At 30.7% G+C, this 17402-nt stretch overlaps 3 protein-coding genes across 6 annotated transcripts in view; all 3 read right to left on the bottom strand.

The window, feature by feature from the left end:
- LOC108753694 (leucine-rich repeat and calponin homology domain-containing protein 1) overlaps positions 1 to 3323 on the bottom strand; it is a 47999-nt gene extending 44676 nt beyond the window's left edge. For all 3 annotated transcript variants that reach the window (XM_018495530.1, XM_018495532.1, XM_018495529.1), the window contains exon 1: positions 2945 to 3323. In XM_018495530.1, the coding sequence (XP_018351032.1) occupies positions 2945 to 3131 (187 nt within the window). In that variant the 5' untranslated portion in view covers positions 3132 to 3323. The remainder of the gene's footprint in view (positions 1 to 2944) is intronic.
- Positions 3324 to 4186: 863 nt separating this feature from the next.
- On the bottom strand, positions 4187 to 8497 carry LOC108753661 (elongation factor G, mitochondrial). The gene is made up of 9 exons (XM_018495457.1): positions 8423 to 8497; positions 8155 to 8313; positions 6517 to 7015; positions 6166 to 6430; positions 5924 to 6095; positions 5519 to 5809; positions 5235 to 5438; positions 4812 to 5123; positions 4187 to 4721 (listed from the first exon to the last, which is right to left on the bottom strand). The coding sequence occupies exons 1-9, from the start codon at positions 8495 to 8497 to the stop codon at positions 4449 to 4451; spliced, it is 2250 nt and encodes a 749-aa protein (XP_018350959.1). The 3' UTR covers positions 4187 to 4448.
- A 1406-nt stretch (positions 8498 to 9903) lies between these two features.
- LOC108753722 (bone morphogenetic protein receptor type-2) lies at positions 9904 to 16821 on the bottom strand. 2 transcript variants are annotated; one of them, XM_018495580.1, is made up of 12 exons: positions 16642 to 16821; positions 15469 to 15739; positions 15248 to 15350; positions 14966 to 15163; positions 14593 to 14829; positions 14323 to 14478; positions 13939 to 14121; positions 13641 to 13810; positions 13376 to 13571; positions 13084 to 13284; positions 12795 to 13016; positions 9904 to 11430 (listed from the first exon to the last, which is right to left on the bottom strand). In XM_018495580.1, exons 2-12 carry the CDS (start codon positions 15622 to 15624, stop codon positions 10391 to 10393), a joined length of 2862 nt encoding a protein of 953 aa, XP_018351082.1. In that variant the 5' UTR covers positions 15625 to 15739; positions 16642 to 16821; the 3' UTR covers positions 9904 to 10390. The 2 variants fall into 2 exon arrangements, with proteins under 2 accessions (XP_018351082.1, XP_018351083.1); XM_018495581.1 differs by having other exon boundaries at positions 15469 to 15742.
- Between the last annotated feature and the right edge of the window lie 581 nt (positions 16822 to 17402).

Genomic DNA, 17402 nt, shown 5'->3' on the forward strand with positions numbered 1-17402 from the left:
GACTTTCAAACGGACGAAGTGTTATGTCATCATAAAAACAATAATTACATCTTGTTAACATGGAGCGTATCGTATGTGATAACATTAAATATTATTTCGCCTCATAATTGAAAAAAAAAAAGAATATGTACATATATGTGTGTTATCTGCGTTATTATGTAATTTTATTATGAAGAGATCCCACGAGTTTACATTTCTGTAATCCGTTTTGTCACGCTCATTTGTGTTCATCTTGTACAGACATGTCTCTTTATGTACGATAATGATACGTCAGTGTAGCGAATTCCACATACTTTTGCTATAAACTTTACCCAAGCTTCAACAATTTCCAGTATATCCAGTATTTCCAGTACTTCCAATATTTTTTCTATTGCTAATTGGCATACAAAGAATTAATAGTAACTTCACAGAGATATGAGTTTGACTCCCGGGAGCCTGCGGCATGAATTTTATGAGCATTTTTATGTGCGAAGCCAAGGGATACGTGCGGGAGTAAATAGCGCAGTCAAAAAAAGAATTTTAATGTCTGCAGTGCAGGGATTATACCGAGTGAAATAAACTGAGCGAGATTCTTGTTTCTCTTAACGTATATTTAGTTTTAAAATAAAATTATACTCTGTGATACTATATTAAATTTAGACATATTTATAAAAATGTATATCATGTTTGATTACGTAAGTGAGAAATCTATCTTAAATGATTATTTTTTTTATGTTTCGTAATAAATGTGATTTTGTTATCTTTTACAAAGTGAAAAAATAAAGCTGACGTAAAAAATAAAATCTCTTCGCAATCTGTTAATATAAATTATTAATATAAATTAAATACTATTTACACAACAACTATCTTATTTTTAATAATTTACGTCAACTCATTATTAGTTCAGACTTAACTATTTATAATCGCAAAATAGTCAAAATATAAATATTCGTATTTCAGATTGGATTAAAAATGAAATGAAACTTGAAGAATAGACATTAAGCATAAATACAATGAGAATGCGAATCTAATTCGCTGTAATGTTTTCAAAGTGCCGTCTAGGTGCTTAGTAGCAGAATGTTTAATAAATCTGCCAGTCCTATGTTTGCTACGAAGTCTTTGCAATCAGTTACAATTACCGATGAGTAATGCACGCCAGATGTCGAACTTGGCAGGTGCACGTGCGTTAGGTAATGCTTAAAGGTTTCTTTGGTCATTGCACTTGGCACAAACGGTACTATTCGCTCCTTGAATGATCCAAGGGAATTAACTGCAGCGCCCCGATGAAATATTATTATTCATCACTAAGAAATAATTCTCCCTTATGAATGTAATTTTTGTATAATAACTACCAATAAATTTAAAGAAAATTTTTATATGAGGATATTTTATTTTTAATTGAACTATTCTGATAAACATTAACACTGAGCGAATATTACACATTTTAACTTGTAGATTAAAATCTTGCAGATGTGAAGATTCGAAGAAGAAATCTTTTGAAGGAATTTTTTAATTATTTCCATCAGAGAGAGTATAGAGATTTTTATGCTGCTGAGAATTGGAACAGATTTTTTTGTTGAATGATATATTCTCGGTTCTCGGTTATCTACTAAATATATAGCTACTAATCTTTAAAATATTAATCATATTATAAAAGCTCGATATATATTAGAAATACGTTTCAATGCATTAGATAAAAATGCTGATGACTAATTACAAATTGCGAAAAATCGTCAAAAATTTATAGATTCTCGATTCCCATTTGCATACAATGTTGATCCAAATCCAGATAAGGAATAACCTTATTCGAGGATACACAAATAAATATTACGGGAAATAAAAGTATCGACGTTTTTCTAAAGATTCGTATGTTTTCGAATATATTTAAAATGCAAATAAAAATAAAGAAACTAAATTTAGATCAATATTTTTATGCAAGCTTTATCAGAAGTAATAAAAGTATCGAAATTTTTCTAAAACTCTTGTATTTTCGCCGAAAATAGACTTTCGAACATATTTACCAAAAATAGATAATTATATTTAGATACACAGACTTTTTAAAAATAACAAGAGTGATCGCGGAAACTTGGATTGCATCTCTCTGCATAATCAGTGTATTCTGAAATCTTGTAAAAGAATTTCATATTTTGAAGATATTTTTGTTCAAAATAAGATAAGTCAGATAAGATTAGAAAATCTCTTAATGCAACTTTAAAATAAATTTAAGTCAAGCACAATCCAAACAATGTATTAAAAATTAATAGAAGATAAGAATTCAACGAGATTATATCTGTCATTTTCTACAATTAATCACAAAACGTATAAGTAAAATCATTATTATTTTATCGATACATTGTCTTTTAATGTTACCCTGATATTTGTATTAAAAAAACACACGAAATACACAAGAATGTATATAAATATACGGATGTGTACGTTATACTTATTCTTAACTGTCAACATTTTGCGTTATCAAGAAAAAATGATTCAAGAAATATTGTTTTCAGAAAGAGACATATAATTTAAATTTAAAAGTAAAATTCTCAAAATTTATCTAAAATGTCCCGATAAAATTCCATGAAAAAAAAATCTTTGATTTTCAAGGATAAAAAAAATCTCCCGAAAATTCCAGGTTTCTACGTTTTCCCAGACAGTAAACACCTGATAAATGCCGTTCATGAAACGCTCATTGAGAATTTCGGAGTTACAATAGCGCGTGCATCAACACGACGCTGTCAATCCGTCGAACATTGAATACACGCGGGTTCGCCGTGACATAAGACGCGCGGCGACATCGTAAAGAAGCGCAAGCAAACAAAATTAGAGGACATAAACAAAATTTTACAAAAATCGATATTTCAATCAGTGTTTCTCTTACGTTTCGAGCGCTCGGCAAGAAAGCGAAAAGAAAAAAAAAAAGAGTGATGACTCCGGAAAACCCCGGGAAAAAATAATGAGGACTCACCGGCGATTACGGTATCCTGCAAATTATATTTAGCCGCGCCGGCCTTCCCGACTTTCGGGAAGTCTTTGAGTTTACGGCCGCTCAGCTTGAGCTCGCCGCTCAGGTGCGCCTCCTCCAGAATCCGCTCGAGGCTCCTGGTGAGCTGCTTCTGTATGTGGCCGCTCATGTTCGACGCAACCATCGCCATATTACATTTTTCGGACACGGGCACACGCGACGCGGTCCGCAGGCAATGCAGCGGCCCCGACGATGCGCAACCGGAAAGGCGGAAGTGGCCTTCCTGGCGTAGCACCCGCGCGCGACGCGCGCTCCGATCCGCTCGTGCTACGGAAACGCGACAGAGTACACGGATACCACGCGTGCCGTCTACTCCCCCGAATGTCAGTGCCGCTACTGATCGCGCACCGACTCGGTAATCGGTCTCAGCGTCGGCTACAAGGCGAGCACGGCGTCGCGTTCGTCACATTCTGTGAGCGATCGTTGCACCACCTGACGACGGGCGAGGCGCCGTTGTCATGACAACCGAGGGAGGGTCATTCAAATTTTAAGCTCGTACGAAACAATCAAGAATCGAAAATTGCGAATTGAAAAATAGATATCGAACAATTAAATTTGTACCAATTGATCAAATTCTAATCTCTAACTTGCGATCTTCAATCTGCGCTACGTAATTTCATGCTGGCTTCAGTAGATCTTTTGTACTATCCAACATTGCATTCTTCGCATTTCTACAATAAGCATAATTAAGTATTGTAAGAAAGATGATAATTAGAAGAAAGTATACGTGGCTTCTAACTATATAATGTATAGCTAGAAAGAACATAAATGAATTATAACTTTGTTTTGTTGTAGAATTAATACTAGGACTATCAACAATTTATATCTATATATATATAACATATGTGTGTACTGTGTGTGTATATATACATATATACACATTTTAAAAAAAGATTTTAAGAAAATAAATTAATTATTTAATAACAATAAACAAAGAAGAGTTATTAATTATTAACATATTACAATAAATCGTGAAAGATCTCAGAAAATGATTATAAACCAGAATAATTAAAAAAAAAATTATAACCTGTCATTTTGGTTACTTTTTATTCTAATATTAAGAATGTTATGTATATACATAAAACATTAAGATAAATATTACCTAAAAGTGAATGGTAAAATAAAACAATTTTTCATACATGTACGGAAGTAAAAACTATTTTCTACATATTTATTTCGTATTTTATATCACATATTTTTGCACGTGGACTAATATTTACAACTCGATACATTTGTACACGGTTAAGTATATGAAGTATATGAACATATTTGTTTTTTTACCATTCATTAATTATATATATTATTGATAACTTACTTATCGGTTTATGTCGAGTATATTAAATGAGTAAGTATAAACAATGCGTATATTAACATAATGCGTTTATAGCATTCATGATAATATTGCGCAATTTCACTAGAAAACAAGAAATATTCATTTCGTCTATAGTTAATTTTTCCATTTTTGAGATTTCTCAATTACTATTCCCAATGATTCTTGATATTGTCTAACAAGTTGTTCCTGTACTTCCGGTAAGCAAGGGCTGTATCTTGCATATTCCATAGTAAACTCTCCTTTGCCTTGAGTACTTGATCTCAATTCAGTGGAGTAACCAAACATCTCGTTAAGTGGCACTTCCGCCATAATGGTGAACCATTCATCTACCACTTCCGTGAAGTTTATGATTCCTTTTCTCTTAGTGAGTTGTCCTAATATTGTACCCTATAAACAAACACGTGAAAAATTGTACGTCTAATGGAAAGCAGTAAGGTATATAAATGCAAAATGAATGTATAGGCAATATTATTGCACCTGAAATTCCTGCGGGCCAACTACTTCAACCATCATGATCGGTTCCAAAATTCGCCAGATACCAGCTTCAAAAACATTTTTAACAGCACCTTGCGCGGCTTGGAAGAAGGCAAATTCCGAAGAATCGACGCAGTGATGCATGCCATCGAGTAATCTGAACTTAATACCAGCGAGTTTATGACCACTGAGCAAACCTTTTTCGCACATTGCTCTGAAACCTCTTTCTACACCTGGAACGTATTGTTTCGGGACATTGGTGCCTATAGTTTCATCCGAAAATTCGATGATTGTATTTTTCGTAGGTGGCAAGGGCTGAAAAAACAAATTTTTCTTCATGAAAAAAACATCAAAATAAAAAAATTTCAAAATGCGATATTGATAAATAATATAAACATTAATGATACAAATCTATTAAATTTATACTTCTATAATTCCAGTCACGCGAGCATATTGGCCAGCACCACCAGATTGTTTCTTATGAAGATAGTCAAATCCACACGGTTCAGTTAAAGTCTCGCGAAAAGAAACTTTTGGCTTTCCAAGAACGATCGGACAATTATATTCACGTTCTAGCCTTTGCGCATAAATTTCCAAATGCAATTCGCCCATACCAGAAATTATACTTTCCTATAAAAGATATAAATTAAAATAACATAAATTTCAAAGACAAAAGTGATTTTTGTTAAAAATGATATAAAAAATATTACCTTGTTATCTGTGTCATAATAGAAACGTAAGGTTGGGTCTTCTTTAGTAAATCGGCTAATACCTTTAGCAAAATTGTCTCGATCTTTCGAATGTTTTGTTTGTAAAGACATAGATACCACGGAATCGGGAACATAAATCGATTCCATTGACAAATCTAGTTTAGAATCTGTGACAAAAGTGTCACCAGAAGCACAGTCTATTCCAAATATAGCAAATATATCTCCTGCATAAACTTCTGTAACATCTTCCATTTGATTTGCATGAAGTCTAACTAATTTTTGTGCTCGTACCTGAAATATAATTATGGCATTTAAAAAAAAATATTTTTAGTGATAATTATAGTATAATGAAAATATTATGTTACACACACACACACGCACGCACACACACACACACACAATTACCTTCTTTCGTGTTCTTGTATTATATAAACTTTCCGATTTTTTTAACATTCCTTGATAACAACGAAAATATGTTAATTGACCGAATCTTCCAGCTTCCAACTTGAATGCTAATCCAACGAAAGGTTTCTTGTCATTACGAGTAGAATCCAATAAAATTTTGATAGATTCGCCGCTAAAATTTATTCATAAATTATTACGTATCATTATATATCAAGCAAATTATACTAATATAAAAAACTTACTCAGAGTTTTCTCGAAGAGCATAATTCTCTACTTCTCCTGGATTTGGTAAGAAGTTTATTACCGCATCTAATAATGGTTGAACTCCCTTATTCTTTAATGCAGTACCAATCAACACAGGTGTAAACTTTCTTTTTATACAACTTCTGCGTATGGCATCCATAATATCTTTTTCAGTTATTTTTGTATCATTCAAGTACAATTCACCAAATGTATCATCTGCATTGCTTAAATGCTCGATTAATTCTTGTCTTCTTTTATTTACCTCTAATTGACATAATTTAAATTTAGTAAATTTATAAATTTTAAAACTTTATAGAATATAAATCTATCTTGAACTTATTATTTTATACCTGCGTTCATGTCTTTTGGAATTTCATCCTCCCTAACAATTTCTCCGAAATTTCCTTCAAAATAAATTGCTTTTTGCGCAATTATATCAACTATACCCTTTGTATTACTTTCCAAACCAATCGGCAACTGTATAAATGCAGCATTGTGATGCAGTTTGCTCCTCATCTGTTGTAGAACTCTTTCTGGATTTGCACCCATTCTATCCAACTTATTGATAAATGCTAAACAGGGTACGCTGTATCTCTTCATCTGTCGATTTACAGTTAGAGTTTGTGACTGGACACCACCTACAGCGCATAGGACGAGGATAGCACCGTCCAAGACGCGCAGAGCTCTTTCAACTTCCACTGTGAAATCCACATGTCCTGGTGTATCAATAATATTGATATTATGATCTTTCCATAATGTGTATGTAGCAGCAGATTGAATAGTGATGCCTCTTTGCCTTTCTAATTCCATGCTGTCCATAGTTGCACCTATATTATCTTTTCCCTTTACCTAACAGCAAAAATTTAGTATTATTATACATAATTTATATATATATACAGGTTGTTTTATTTTAAATGATACTAGAATATTTCAAGAAGGTGATATGGGAAAATGAAAAGTTTCAGATAAAAATTATATGACTTTGATAACATCTGGACCATCTGGATCACCACCTATGACATTCATTTGATACTCTTGCAGGTTCAGTTATACATCTTTCATATTTACCAAAAGTTATCAAAATATCCACAACTTGTAAATTACTGTAATACTGTAATTAGTTATTATGCTCAGTGTTAAGACTTGAATAACAACACTTCTCCATTAAGGTTATAAACATAGCCATAAACATCAAATAATATTCTGTCAAGTTCATCGAGTCCAATTTTATGACCAAGATTAACCTTGAATGTTCTTTATAATATATCCATGAACTTGTCTTAAAAAGAGTTGTCATACAATGTTCATTGTTGTACAATAAAATAAAAAATACAGTATTTCGTTAAAAAAAATTAAGTGGACTTTGAAATGTCCTGAATACCTCCATCCATAAAATGTTTCTAATATATAATGTTCCCCTTTATACTGAACACGTTGATATAAATTATTTTTTCATATATCTTTAAATTTTGCTAATAATTAAATCAGTCACTTTATATAAATCATCCTGTATATCTATATATACATACACACACGCACATACATACTAAGTTGATAGACACGAATTATCAATTTTTCAGAATTATCAATTTTTCAATAATTATGTCTTTTAATTTTTTCTGAATTAGAACATTTTAATCAGAATAATGTGCAAAACTTTACTTTATTTTCACATGTTGTATTTTCAATTATAATATAATTTTTAAAATTATGTCAGGAATGTTTAAAATTTGAACAGTGCAACTACAATGGGATTATATAATTCATCCTTCAGAGTTGTGAAACTTTTCCGTATAAACAGGTTGATAAATGTGTCTTTTTTTCACAATAATATATTAATCTTTAGAATCGATTTTCTTTTACTATCTCACCAATGTAATTTTTTACTTTTTCATCAATGCAATGTATACATGAGATTTTTTAGCCACATTATAGAAACAATCAGTTCACTTATAAAGACACGTGTAATGATTAAATTTTAGATTTACCTCGTGCATTTCAGATATTCTACCAGTATAATATAAGATACGTTCGGTTAAAGTAGTTTTTCCGGAATCGATGTGTGCCGATATACCAATGTTCCTGAGCTTCTCCAACGGTTTGTGTTCAGCGAATTTAGCGGGCGATGCAAAAAATCGCACATTTTGCTAGAAAAGTTACGCAGTATAGTAAATCATACTGAAATTTCTGTTATTGAATTATGCAAAAGCGATTGAAACTCATAACCTAAAAATTTAGTGAAGGTAAAAATCTTACTTCGTAAATACACAGTCGCAGCTTCGATAACTGACTTAAATTGACATTGCGGCTTAAAAGAGTTACGATAGTCATGATTTTCAATTTGTTTTAATATCAAACACTTTTTTATAAATGTAAATTTATTAATACGATTTCACATGAAGTACCCAAGTACTCATGGCGTCCAATCCAAGTCACTCCAAATGTCGATCATGTTACCCAAAGTGTAAATAGTGTAAAAAGTTAGTGAAGTTTTCAGTGAAGTAAGACGTGATGCGCAAAGTTAATTAAATTAAAAAAGAACTTATTTATGTATATACAAATTATAACACATATACATATTACGATACACGCAGTATCTAATGAATTGTTATGCTATTAATAACAAATTGTACGTTATAATTATTGTTTACTAAAAATTACTTAAAAATATAAATAAATCGCATTTTTAATGAAAGAAAAAATTAAGAATATTTAATAACGAACATATTAAAAAATGTAATTTATTAAATATATAACATAAACATTAATCTTTTACACAAGAACTATTAAATAAAATAAACATTAATCTTTTAACATTATACAAGAATTTAAAAATATATAGGAAATTGAACAATTTAAAAAATGGATTTTTATTTTATCTAAAAACTGAAATATTTCCAGAAAAAATTAATCTAATTTATCTCATAATATATCATTATTATATGTACTAAACTTAGTTTTAAATAAAAGAACGAAAATTGTTGACAGAAGACATACTTTATTATGAATTGCTTTATTATGAATAATCATATTTATTTTAATTTTGCCAATAATAACTTGTCATAAGATAAAGTATCGCAAAATGTATAACATAAGACTTTATGATATCTTCAACATAACATAACAAGTATGTTTAACGCATTTGAATAATTTTTTTTACACTACAGGTATTTACAGTGAGCTTACGGGATCAGGAAAAATAATTTTCATATAACCCGATACAATTATACTTTGTGCTCAAATATATCTTTTTACTATTTCTACTTTAATAATTACAATCACCTATATTAATATCCATGGCTTTGCATTAATAGTAAATTTATATATATATATATATATATATATATATATATATATATATATATATATATATGATAAATATATCGTTGCATATTAATGAACAAACTTGTTGCACGATCTTTAACTTTTAAACTTAAATTACATTTTATATATAATTATATATATTTATATATATAGAAGGAAGGAAATACACAGTCTCCTCTCGTGAAGAAAAAGTATATAAAATCGATAATAAAAGCCTTTACATACTTTCGTCCATAATTTCACAAATTTTTGAGCTAATAATATTAGATGGAGAATATTCTGTAAATATTGACATTAAGAAATTGTTACACAGAGATTATGTCTTTTAAATGCTGTGAAAAAAGTAAAAAACAATTATACATTAAGATATTAATATCTTATAATGTGATGTAAATGTTAATATTGATTGTCCATGTTTATCAATTACTCTGAAAATTCATTAAGTCTATTAAATCGAAAAAAACATTGAGAATATAAAGAATTACAATAAATCACAAATATCGTATATATGAAAGCAATTTCATAATAAACTCATTTCTCACATTTCAGCGCATATAGATTATCGATTTGATTTTCTATTTTCTATCCGTAATTATTATGTGCACTTGTCACCCAATCATCTATTTCATCAAAAGCATTCATTACGTCCAAAGTATGCTATCAATATAACATGACAAATGAATTTAATAGCACGAGCTTCTGATTACATTTCTAATTTTTTTAAAATTTCATTATTTAAATCTGTATCGTAGCAATATATTTTGTGAGTATAAAATCTTACTTATTCTTATACACAAATTCTGTACATAAATCGAAGCTGAAGATACCTTACAGCGTTTCTTTTTTTCTTGACTCTATATATTATAGACATAAAGACTTTACAAATACATTAATATCTGATTAAAAGCACGTAACATTTTTGGTACCAAGTTTCGTTGGTGAATGTTTTCCATCACTATCACCGAGATCCATACCAAATGGCACAGAATTCCAAATGGCTTTGTCACTTTGATCGTCCTCTTCGTTCAGAATATTGCACATCATGCGATCATCGTAAAGCGAAAATCGCGCCGTTGATTGCGCTCGACCGCGAACTTTCCTAACAGACGGTGGCAAATCACCGGGTGTTTTTATTCTCATATGTGGATCTTTCAATGCGTTGTTTACATTCGAACCCACATTAAAGACTTCATTAAATTTATCTATGCTTTCTTGCCTGCTTAGATTATTTTCTCGTTTTTTATTTCTTAAATTTACGAGAGGCAAAGTGGAAGGACGCGCGTTAGACGTCGCATTATCATTCTCATACTGTTTTTGCTTCCCCGTTTGTGCGATATTTTTGTCATTCTTCTCTACTGGCATCGCCGAAGTAGAAGTCTTACCAATAATACCATTTATATATTTTCCTCCAGGCGAAATTGTTACGTTCGTTTCTACAGTTTTAATCTGGACATTTTGCTTTGATAATAAATTTGACTTAGAATCTTCTCTATCTATTTGGTATCTGCTATATGGATACATTTTCTTATTGATGAGCAATTTCTTTAAATTGGGCCAGGCAAATAATTTTTTCCGTGGGCTTTCTTGAAGAGACGTGTCCTGTACATTTGTCTGTTTTCTCTTACCATAAGATGATCCTTCATCAGAAATAACATTTTGAACATATGGTATAGGCGTTGCCGGCCTAAGTTGTGTCAATTGAGTAGTATGTTGACTTAAATAATCGTGCGAAACTAAGCCTTGTGCTTCTGTTCCAGTTTTGTATTGATCATTACACGCATGCTTCAGTGATTTATCGACGAGAATGTTACCATTACAGCTTAAGTCTTCCAACGAATCTGATTGTAACATTAAATTTCTTTCCATACACGGATTTCTGCCCTGATACGGCTGAAGCGTTTGAGTATGATTATATGTTGCTACTTCGTTTGAATTTTTGACTGAAATGAGATTATCAAAAATAATTGTGAGTGAAAAATGAAATTATAGAAATGTAAAATGGATGGTGTGATAAGTATTGAATATATTATACTCATATATACTACACAACAACATAACTAAAAAATTGTCATTTGAATTGCTTGCAAAAAGAAAAACGAGAATCTAATAAAAAACGTGAACGTATATCTCAGAGATATACTCTTAATAACCAAGAACTCAGATTGAAATTACATTATGGATTAAAATTTCGGCTTGATTACGATGATTTCGAGGCTATCCAACTTTCGGTTTCGGTATCAGTTCCAGTTCTTTTAGTGATAACGGTGACTGTTATAGATATGTAATTACCGAAACTCGAAACCAAAAAAGAATCAAAATTCAAATGGACCCGTTAATAAAACCCGTTGATAAAAGGACTGGAAGCGAAAGTTGAGCAAAAGTTGGATTTAGCCTCAAACCATTATCCACACCGAAATTTTTCGGTCTGAGTCCTTGATTAATAATTTGTCTAATAATAATAAGATTTTATGCTTTTTACTCAAAATTAATTTTCTTGATTACAAAAAACAACTTATAAAAAATTTAATTTCTGGACAGGGTATGTATTTGAAATACTTTTACTTGAAAACAATATTTCTAAGTGTATTTTGTAAAAATACATTGATATTGCAAATACTGTATTTTAGATAAAAATATTTCAAATACATACTTAGCTATTTAATTTGGTACAATACTAAAAATTTTACGAAAATTTAGGAGTTCTTTAGCTTTCTTTTTTCTCAAACTCAAGGTATTTTTAATAAGTTTTATTTTAATCTTTTTTTATGTAGTCTTTGAACTTTTTTACAGTCTTTAGTTTTTATTTACAGTTTTACAAAATAAAAATAAAAAATAACTCGTATACAAGAAACAAAAAATAATTTGAATGTAAGAACAAGAAACAGACATGATCAATTTGAATTTAAAAATAATAAACAGAAATAAATCAATTTTGATATACGAGTAAAAATGAAAAATACAAGAATAGTAATTATGATTAAATCGCGGCATGAAATATGTATCTGTGAGATATTGCATCTAAGGATTAAAAGAACATACTTTAGCTGCACTCACTCTTGGAATCATTTGTTTATTGAATGTTAAACAAGGCTAAATGATGCTCACGAATATTATGTGCGTGAATCGAATCACAGCCTTATTCCTCTACAATCAATTATTACAAAATCAAAAGTGTACATTTAAAAATTAATATTACAAAATTTTAATGATTCAAAACATTTAAACTCATTTTCTGGAAAACTTCATTTTTTTTTTTAGTTTGTCGTTATGTAGTAAAAACAAATGAATATTATTAATTACTTACAACTGTGTTCATGAGCAACGCTGTCAGATGGTGATAATGTAACTAAATTTTCAGCTATTGCACTATCGTTAGTATTACTATCTTGCACCATGTTCAATGCAAGTTGAACAACATGTACATTGTCATGATGCGAGGATTCACTATAAAGACTGTTTGTCGTTGAAGGCACTAAGGTGCAGTGAGAATTCACCATTGGACTTCCATCAGTAAAGTGCATCGTTACTACAATTTATTTTTCTTTTAGAAAATGTAAAAATCATAGTTTGCTAAATAATGATAAATGCATTACCACGATGAGATTGCAGTTCTGAAAGTCGTTCTTCTATACACAAAGCAGTTAAACGAGCTTCAGCATCAGCGTCCCAACAATCTTCTATAGTTTCCTTAATCAAACGCACTCCTGGTCTATCTACTAAGTTACCTTCTAAAAGTGGTCTTGCTTTATTACGTGATACTAAGACTTGCATTTGTTCAAACGTTGGATGAAGACCTAAAAAATATATAAATAAAAATATTTCATAAATAACTTAAATAAGATATAAATTCATCATCATTTTGAGAAATATTTTTTATACACAAACCTATTTCATTTTCATATGGTTGTTTATATTGCGGTACATCCGATCCAGGAATATAAATGTCAGAACATCTTGTAATCAGTTCCCAAAGAACTAAACCCATTGCATAAACATCTATTTGTTTTAAAGAACTTTCGCAATCCCGTAAATTAACAGCACCATCCAACACTTCTGGCGCCATGTATCTCAGAGTGCCCACCTAGTATAATAAATTTTGATGGAAATTGAATTGTAGAATATACATAACCTTAGATATTTTGATACTCACGTCATTAATTGATTTTAATTCGGCATGCTGCTCCTCTCCATTAGAATAATATTTCGATCCAGAAATTTGAACTGCTAATCCCAAATCACAAATATAGCAAGAACCATCAGCTTTAATTAATATGTTTCTTGAATTTATATCCCTATGTGCAATGCATGGCTTAAACTTGTCTAAAAATTAATATTTATATAAATATTAATATTAGAATTATCTAATTACATTTTACTTTAACAAAAAAAAGTAATCAACAATATTTTAAATATTTCCACACTTTTTGAACAAGTAATGCAATACATACCACCTTTGCGTATATCCGTATGTAAATAAGCAAGTCCTTTAACAATGGAAAGACTCATTTTGCAGAATGTGTTCCAATCAATAGTGTGAGTTCGTAAGAATTCTGTTAAACTACCACCCGGAGCAAAACTGAGTACCAAAAGATATTCAATACTACCTTCCATGCTTATTCTTTCATCCACACCTAAAACGGAAATTTATATTAAATATTAATTAATATTCATTATATATTAATATATAAATAATAAATTATATATTAATATATAAATAATAAATTTTATATTATCATATTAAGTAATCAAATATTTAAAAAAGAAAAACGTTTTTTCATGTTATATCGCTGGTTTTAATATAATTTGTTTTAAGTTCAATAAAAAATGCCAACCATAATAGCTTAATAATGATGGATGTTCCATAAAAGGTAGACAATAAGTATCTCTTTCATTCTGAAAATAATTGCGATAATGTGATGGATATATTTTAACTGCAACATCTTGATCTCCCATACTGCCCTGCCAAACTGATCCGTATCGTCCTTGACCTGTGATTATAATACACATTATAATAAACGGAATTAAGCATTTATTCATTGTAACATTCATTGTAATATTAAATAAATAAGGATTATTAATTAATTTGATCAAAAAGAACATACCTACAATATTTGCGAGTTTCAAATGATCAACAGTGTAAGTACCAGTTCTTAATGCTGTGCTATCCATGAACTGATCATTGTAAGATAATGATTTTCCTAATCTTATTAAAATATTGTTGTGAGAGGATTTGTATATAATCATGGATATAGTACATATTACTAGCGATGTACATGCTACGCCGGTTATTATAATAAGCAATAATCGTTCATAATTTGACTGTTCAAGATATTCTGTAGCTGAAAAATATTACAAAATAATATATTAAAAAAAATATTTTCTAATTATCGTTTCTATGAAATATCAAGTTAAAAGTAAATATAAAATATTCTACTATATAATAATTAATAGCTGTTATTAATGCTGTTATCTTACTTGGCTGACTCTTTTGCGATGAAAGAGGATTAAATATTTTGTTATCCGGATCTGCAAGATTGGAGCTTGTAATATTGCGATTACAAAAATCTCCGTGACAGCAACAAAACTTTGTGTTGTTCAAAGCTTTTGTAGATCTCTGGAGTGCAACACATTCTATATTTTCACATTTTTGTTCACCAGACTGTTTCCAACAACCTAGTCCGTATCAAAACAATAATATTTTATATTTATATCTAATAATGATTATTTATGCATAATGAATTCCTACACGATATATACCTTGAGACAAAATAGTTATTTCAGTGCCATTTGCTGTTTTATCTTCTTGCCACAAGGCATGACAGAAATTATTACATATCTCAAATTTCACATCTTCATTTATCTAAAAGTCAGATATATATTTTAAATATTTTGTAATTAGTGTGAACATATTGTTTATATTATATAATTTTAGACTCATTATTTTCAAAAAGCACTAGCTTATTATGAAAAAAACATACATTATGATCATTGGATGTAACATCTGCTGAATTCTGCTTCAAAGAAAGATTTTCAACATTTTTCTTTCTACTGGCACATTTCCTAATGGCATTGATAGGAGCTAAGCTTATGCCACACAGCAGTGTGATCAGCACGATTGATACAATGGCTCTCATTGTGCTTTAGCAGGCCTCTTGAACCAGAACCACTTCAACAGAAGCAGAGCTCCTTAAGAATTAGCATCTTTCATCGTAGTAATACATAATGCTGCCGTTGAGATTCGGAGTTCATCTGCTTGTAATATAATGCAAAAAAAAAAATTAATATAAATAATTAATAAAATTGAATTAAAAGATTATATATTACAATTTCTCATCTTATGGATATTTCTGCTTTTAAACTATATCAGAAATATTATTAGTCTTTGTGTGATATCTGAAGACAACGAAATTATATACAATTTGAATTTTGCATTTAAAGTCATCATGCATAAAATATATTCTTTCTGAATTTCGAATAACATTGATCATCATATCAGAAGTTAAATAACTTATATTAATCATATTACGCAAAATCGACATTTTTTTTAAACTTTATCATAACATGGATATACATACAACATTCAATATACATATCACACTCACTTTCTGCTTGTATAATATATCAATTTTTTTAAACTTTATCAACACAAATATAACATATATGTTCAACTCTTTTTTGCAATATACTGTCAATTTTTTTCAAGTTTATCAACACAAATATATGTATATATAATTTACATAATATATATTCAATGAACACACTCTACTTCTTTTTACAATATACTGTTAAATTTTAAATCCAATTTTCATTACTATACGCAGTAATTCTCGCAGACGTTTAAGCTATTTCGTGGTATCATGTCACGCAAATCTAACGACCAGAAAGTAATGCGAGATCTCATCTGTGACATGACTGATTAATCAGAGTTCTTTACATGGTCAGGCGAACGTAATATCGAGCGGCGGGAGACGATCGCGGTATGTCAAAGGAAGAACGATATACTTTTAACGACGTGAATGGGAGCATGTTAACACGTCGGGATTTCCTGATGGGACACGCGTCCCATGGGAAATTCGCGAGATTGGAAAAGGGGAAACATCGCGCGTACAGGGCGCTAGATGTGCATTACAAATGAAGCGGCATATACTTACATTTTGCTCGGCGGTCCTCGTGGAAGTTCAATGTGGTTCACGCGCGTTATTGTGGCCACCGTCGGATGCGACATCGCACCATGTCCTCAGAACGCCGCCAAGCTCATTCGAAAGAAGCGTCGCGTGAATCCCGTATATTTGACAGGCAGCCCGTGTCGGTGTCCATTGAGTCGCGTCCTAATTGCGCGTCCGCAAACGCATCGACGGCGACGCAGCTGCTTATCATACGGTTGCCGCTCGTATGGCGCGAAATTTTAAGCTTCGTGTTGACGATGGCTGTATTCCACAATTTACTGTCAGTACTGAAAATCTATAGTTTACATTACGTACATTATAGATTTTCAATACAGATAGTAAATTTGGGAACACAGCTGATGCTAAGAATCGCTCTGAGAGTTCAGAGAAAAAAAAATAAATCACATTTAAACATTTGGAGTATTTCACAAATTGTTCAATTCTTTCTCATCCGAGATCCTGCAGCAATAGCTGCGTTCAGCGGACTTAACAGTTAAGTAAGCGCTCGCTGCTATTGATATATTCTTTTAGATCTAAAATGCTGATCGGATGATCTAAAAGAATACCAATAACAGCAAATGCTCACTCAACAGTTGAGTGAACGTTCGCTGTTATTGGCTGCGTTCAGCAGAACACAAGAATTTTGCAACCGTTTTTTGATTGTCTGTTGAGATAGGACTATTCCTCTTGATCTAAAAGCATAACTCAATCAGCGCGAAGAAAACTTCTAACAGTTGCAAAATATA

The sequence above is a fragment of the Trachymyrmex septentrionalis genome, unplaced genomic scaffold, assembly GCF_001594115.1.
Source record: "Trachymyrmex septentrionalis isolate Tsep2-gDNA-1 unplaced genomic scaffold, Tsep1.0 scaffold70, whole genome shotgun sequence".
NCBI lineage: Eukaryota > Metazoa > Arthropoda > Insecta > Hymenoptera > Formicidae > Trachymyrmex > Trachymyrmex septentrionalis.

Excerpts from the sequence above, each read along its gene's own strand:
- LOC108753722 (XM_018495580.1), bottom strand. The coding sequence starts at position 15,624 with ATGAGAGCCATTGTATCAATCGTGCTGATCACACTGCTGTGTGGCATA. Across the intron at positions 14,479-14,592 it reads GAAACTCGCAAATATTGTAG|GTCAAGGACGATACGGATCA; the intron begins GTATGTTCTTTT and ends TTATAATCACAG. Across the intron at positions 13,811-13,938 it reads TACGGATATACGCAAAGGTG|ACAAGTTTAAGCCATGCATT; the intron begins GTATGTATTGCA and ends ATTAATTTTTAG.
- LOC108753661 (XM_018495457.1), bottom strand. The coding sequence starts at position 8,497 with ATGACTATCGTAACTCTTTTAAGCCGCAATGTCAATTTAAGTCAGTTA. Across the intron at positions 6,431-6,516 it reads TCCAAAAGACATGAACGCAG|AGGTAAATAAAAGAAGACAA; the intron begins GTATAAAATAAT and ends TATGTCAATTAG. Across the intron at positions 5,124-5,234 it reads GCGTGACTGGAATTATAGAA|CCCTTGCCACCTACGAAAAA; the intron begins GTATAAATTTAA and ends TTGTTTTTTCAG.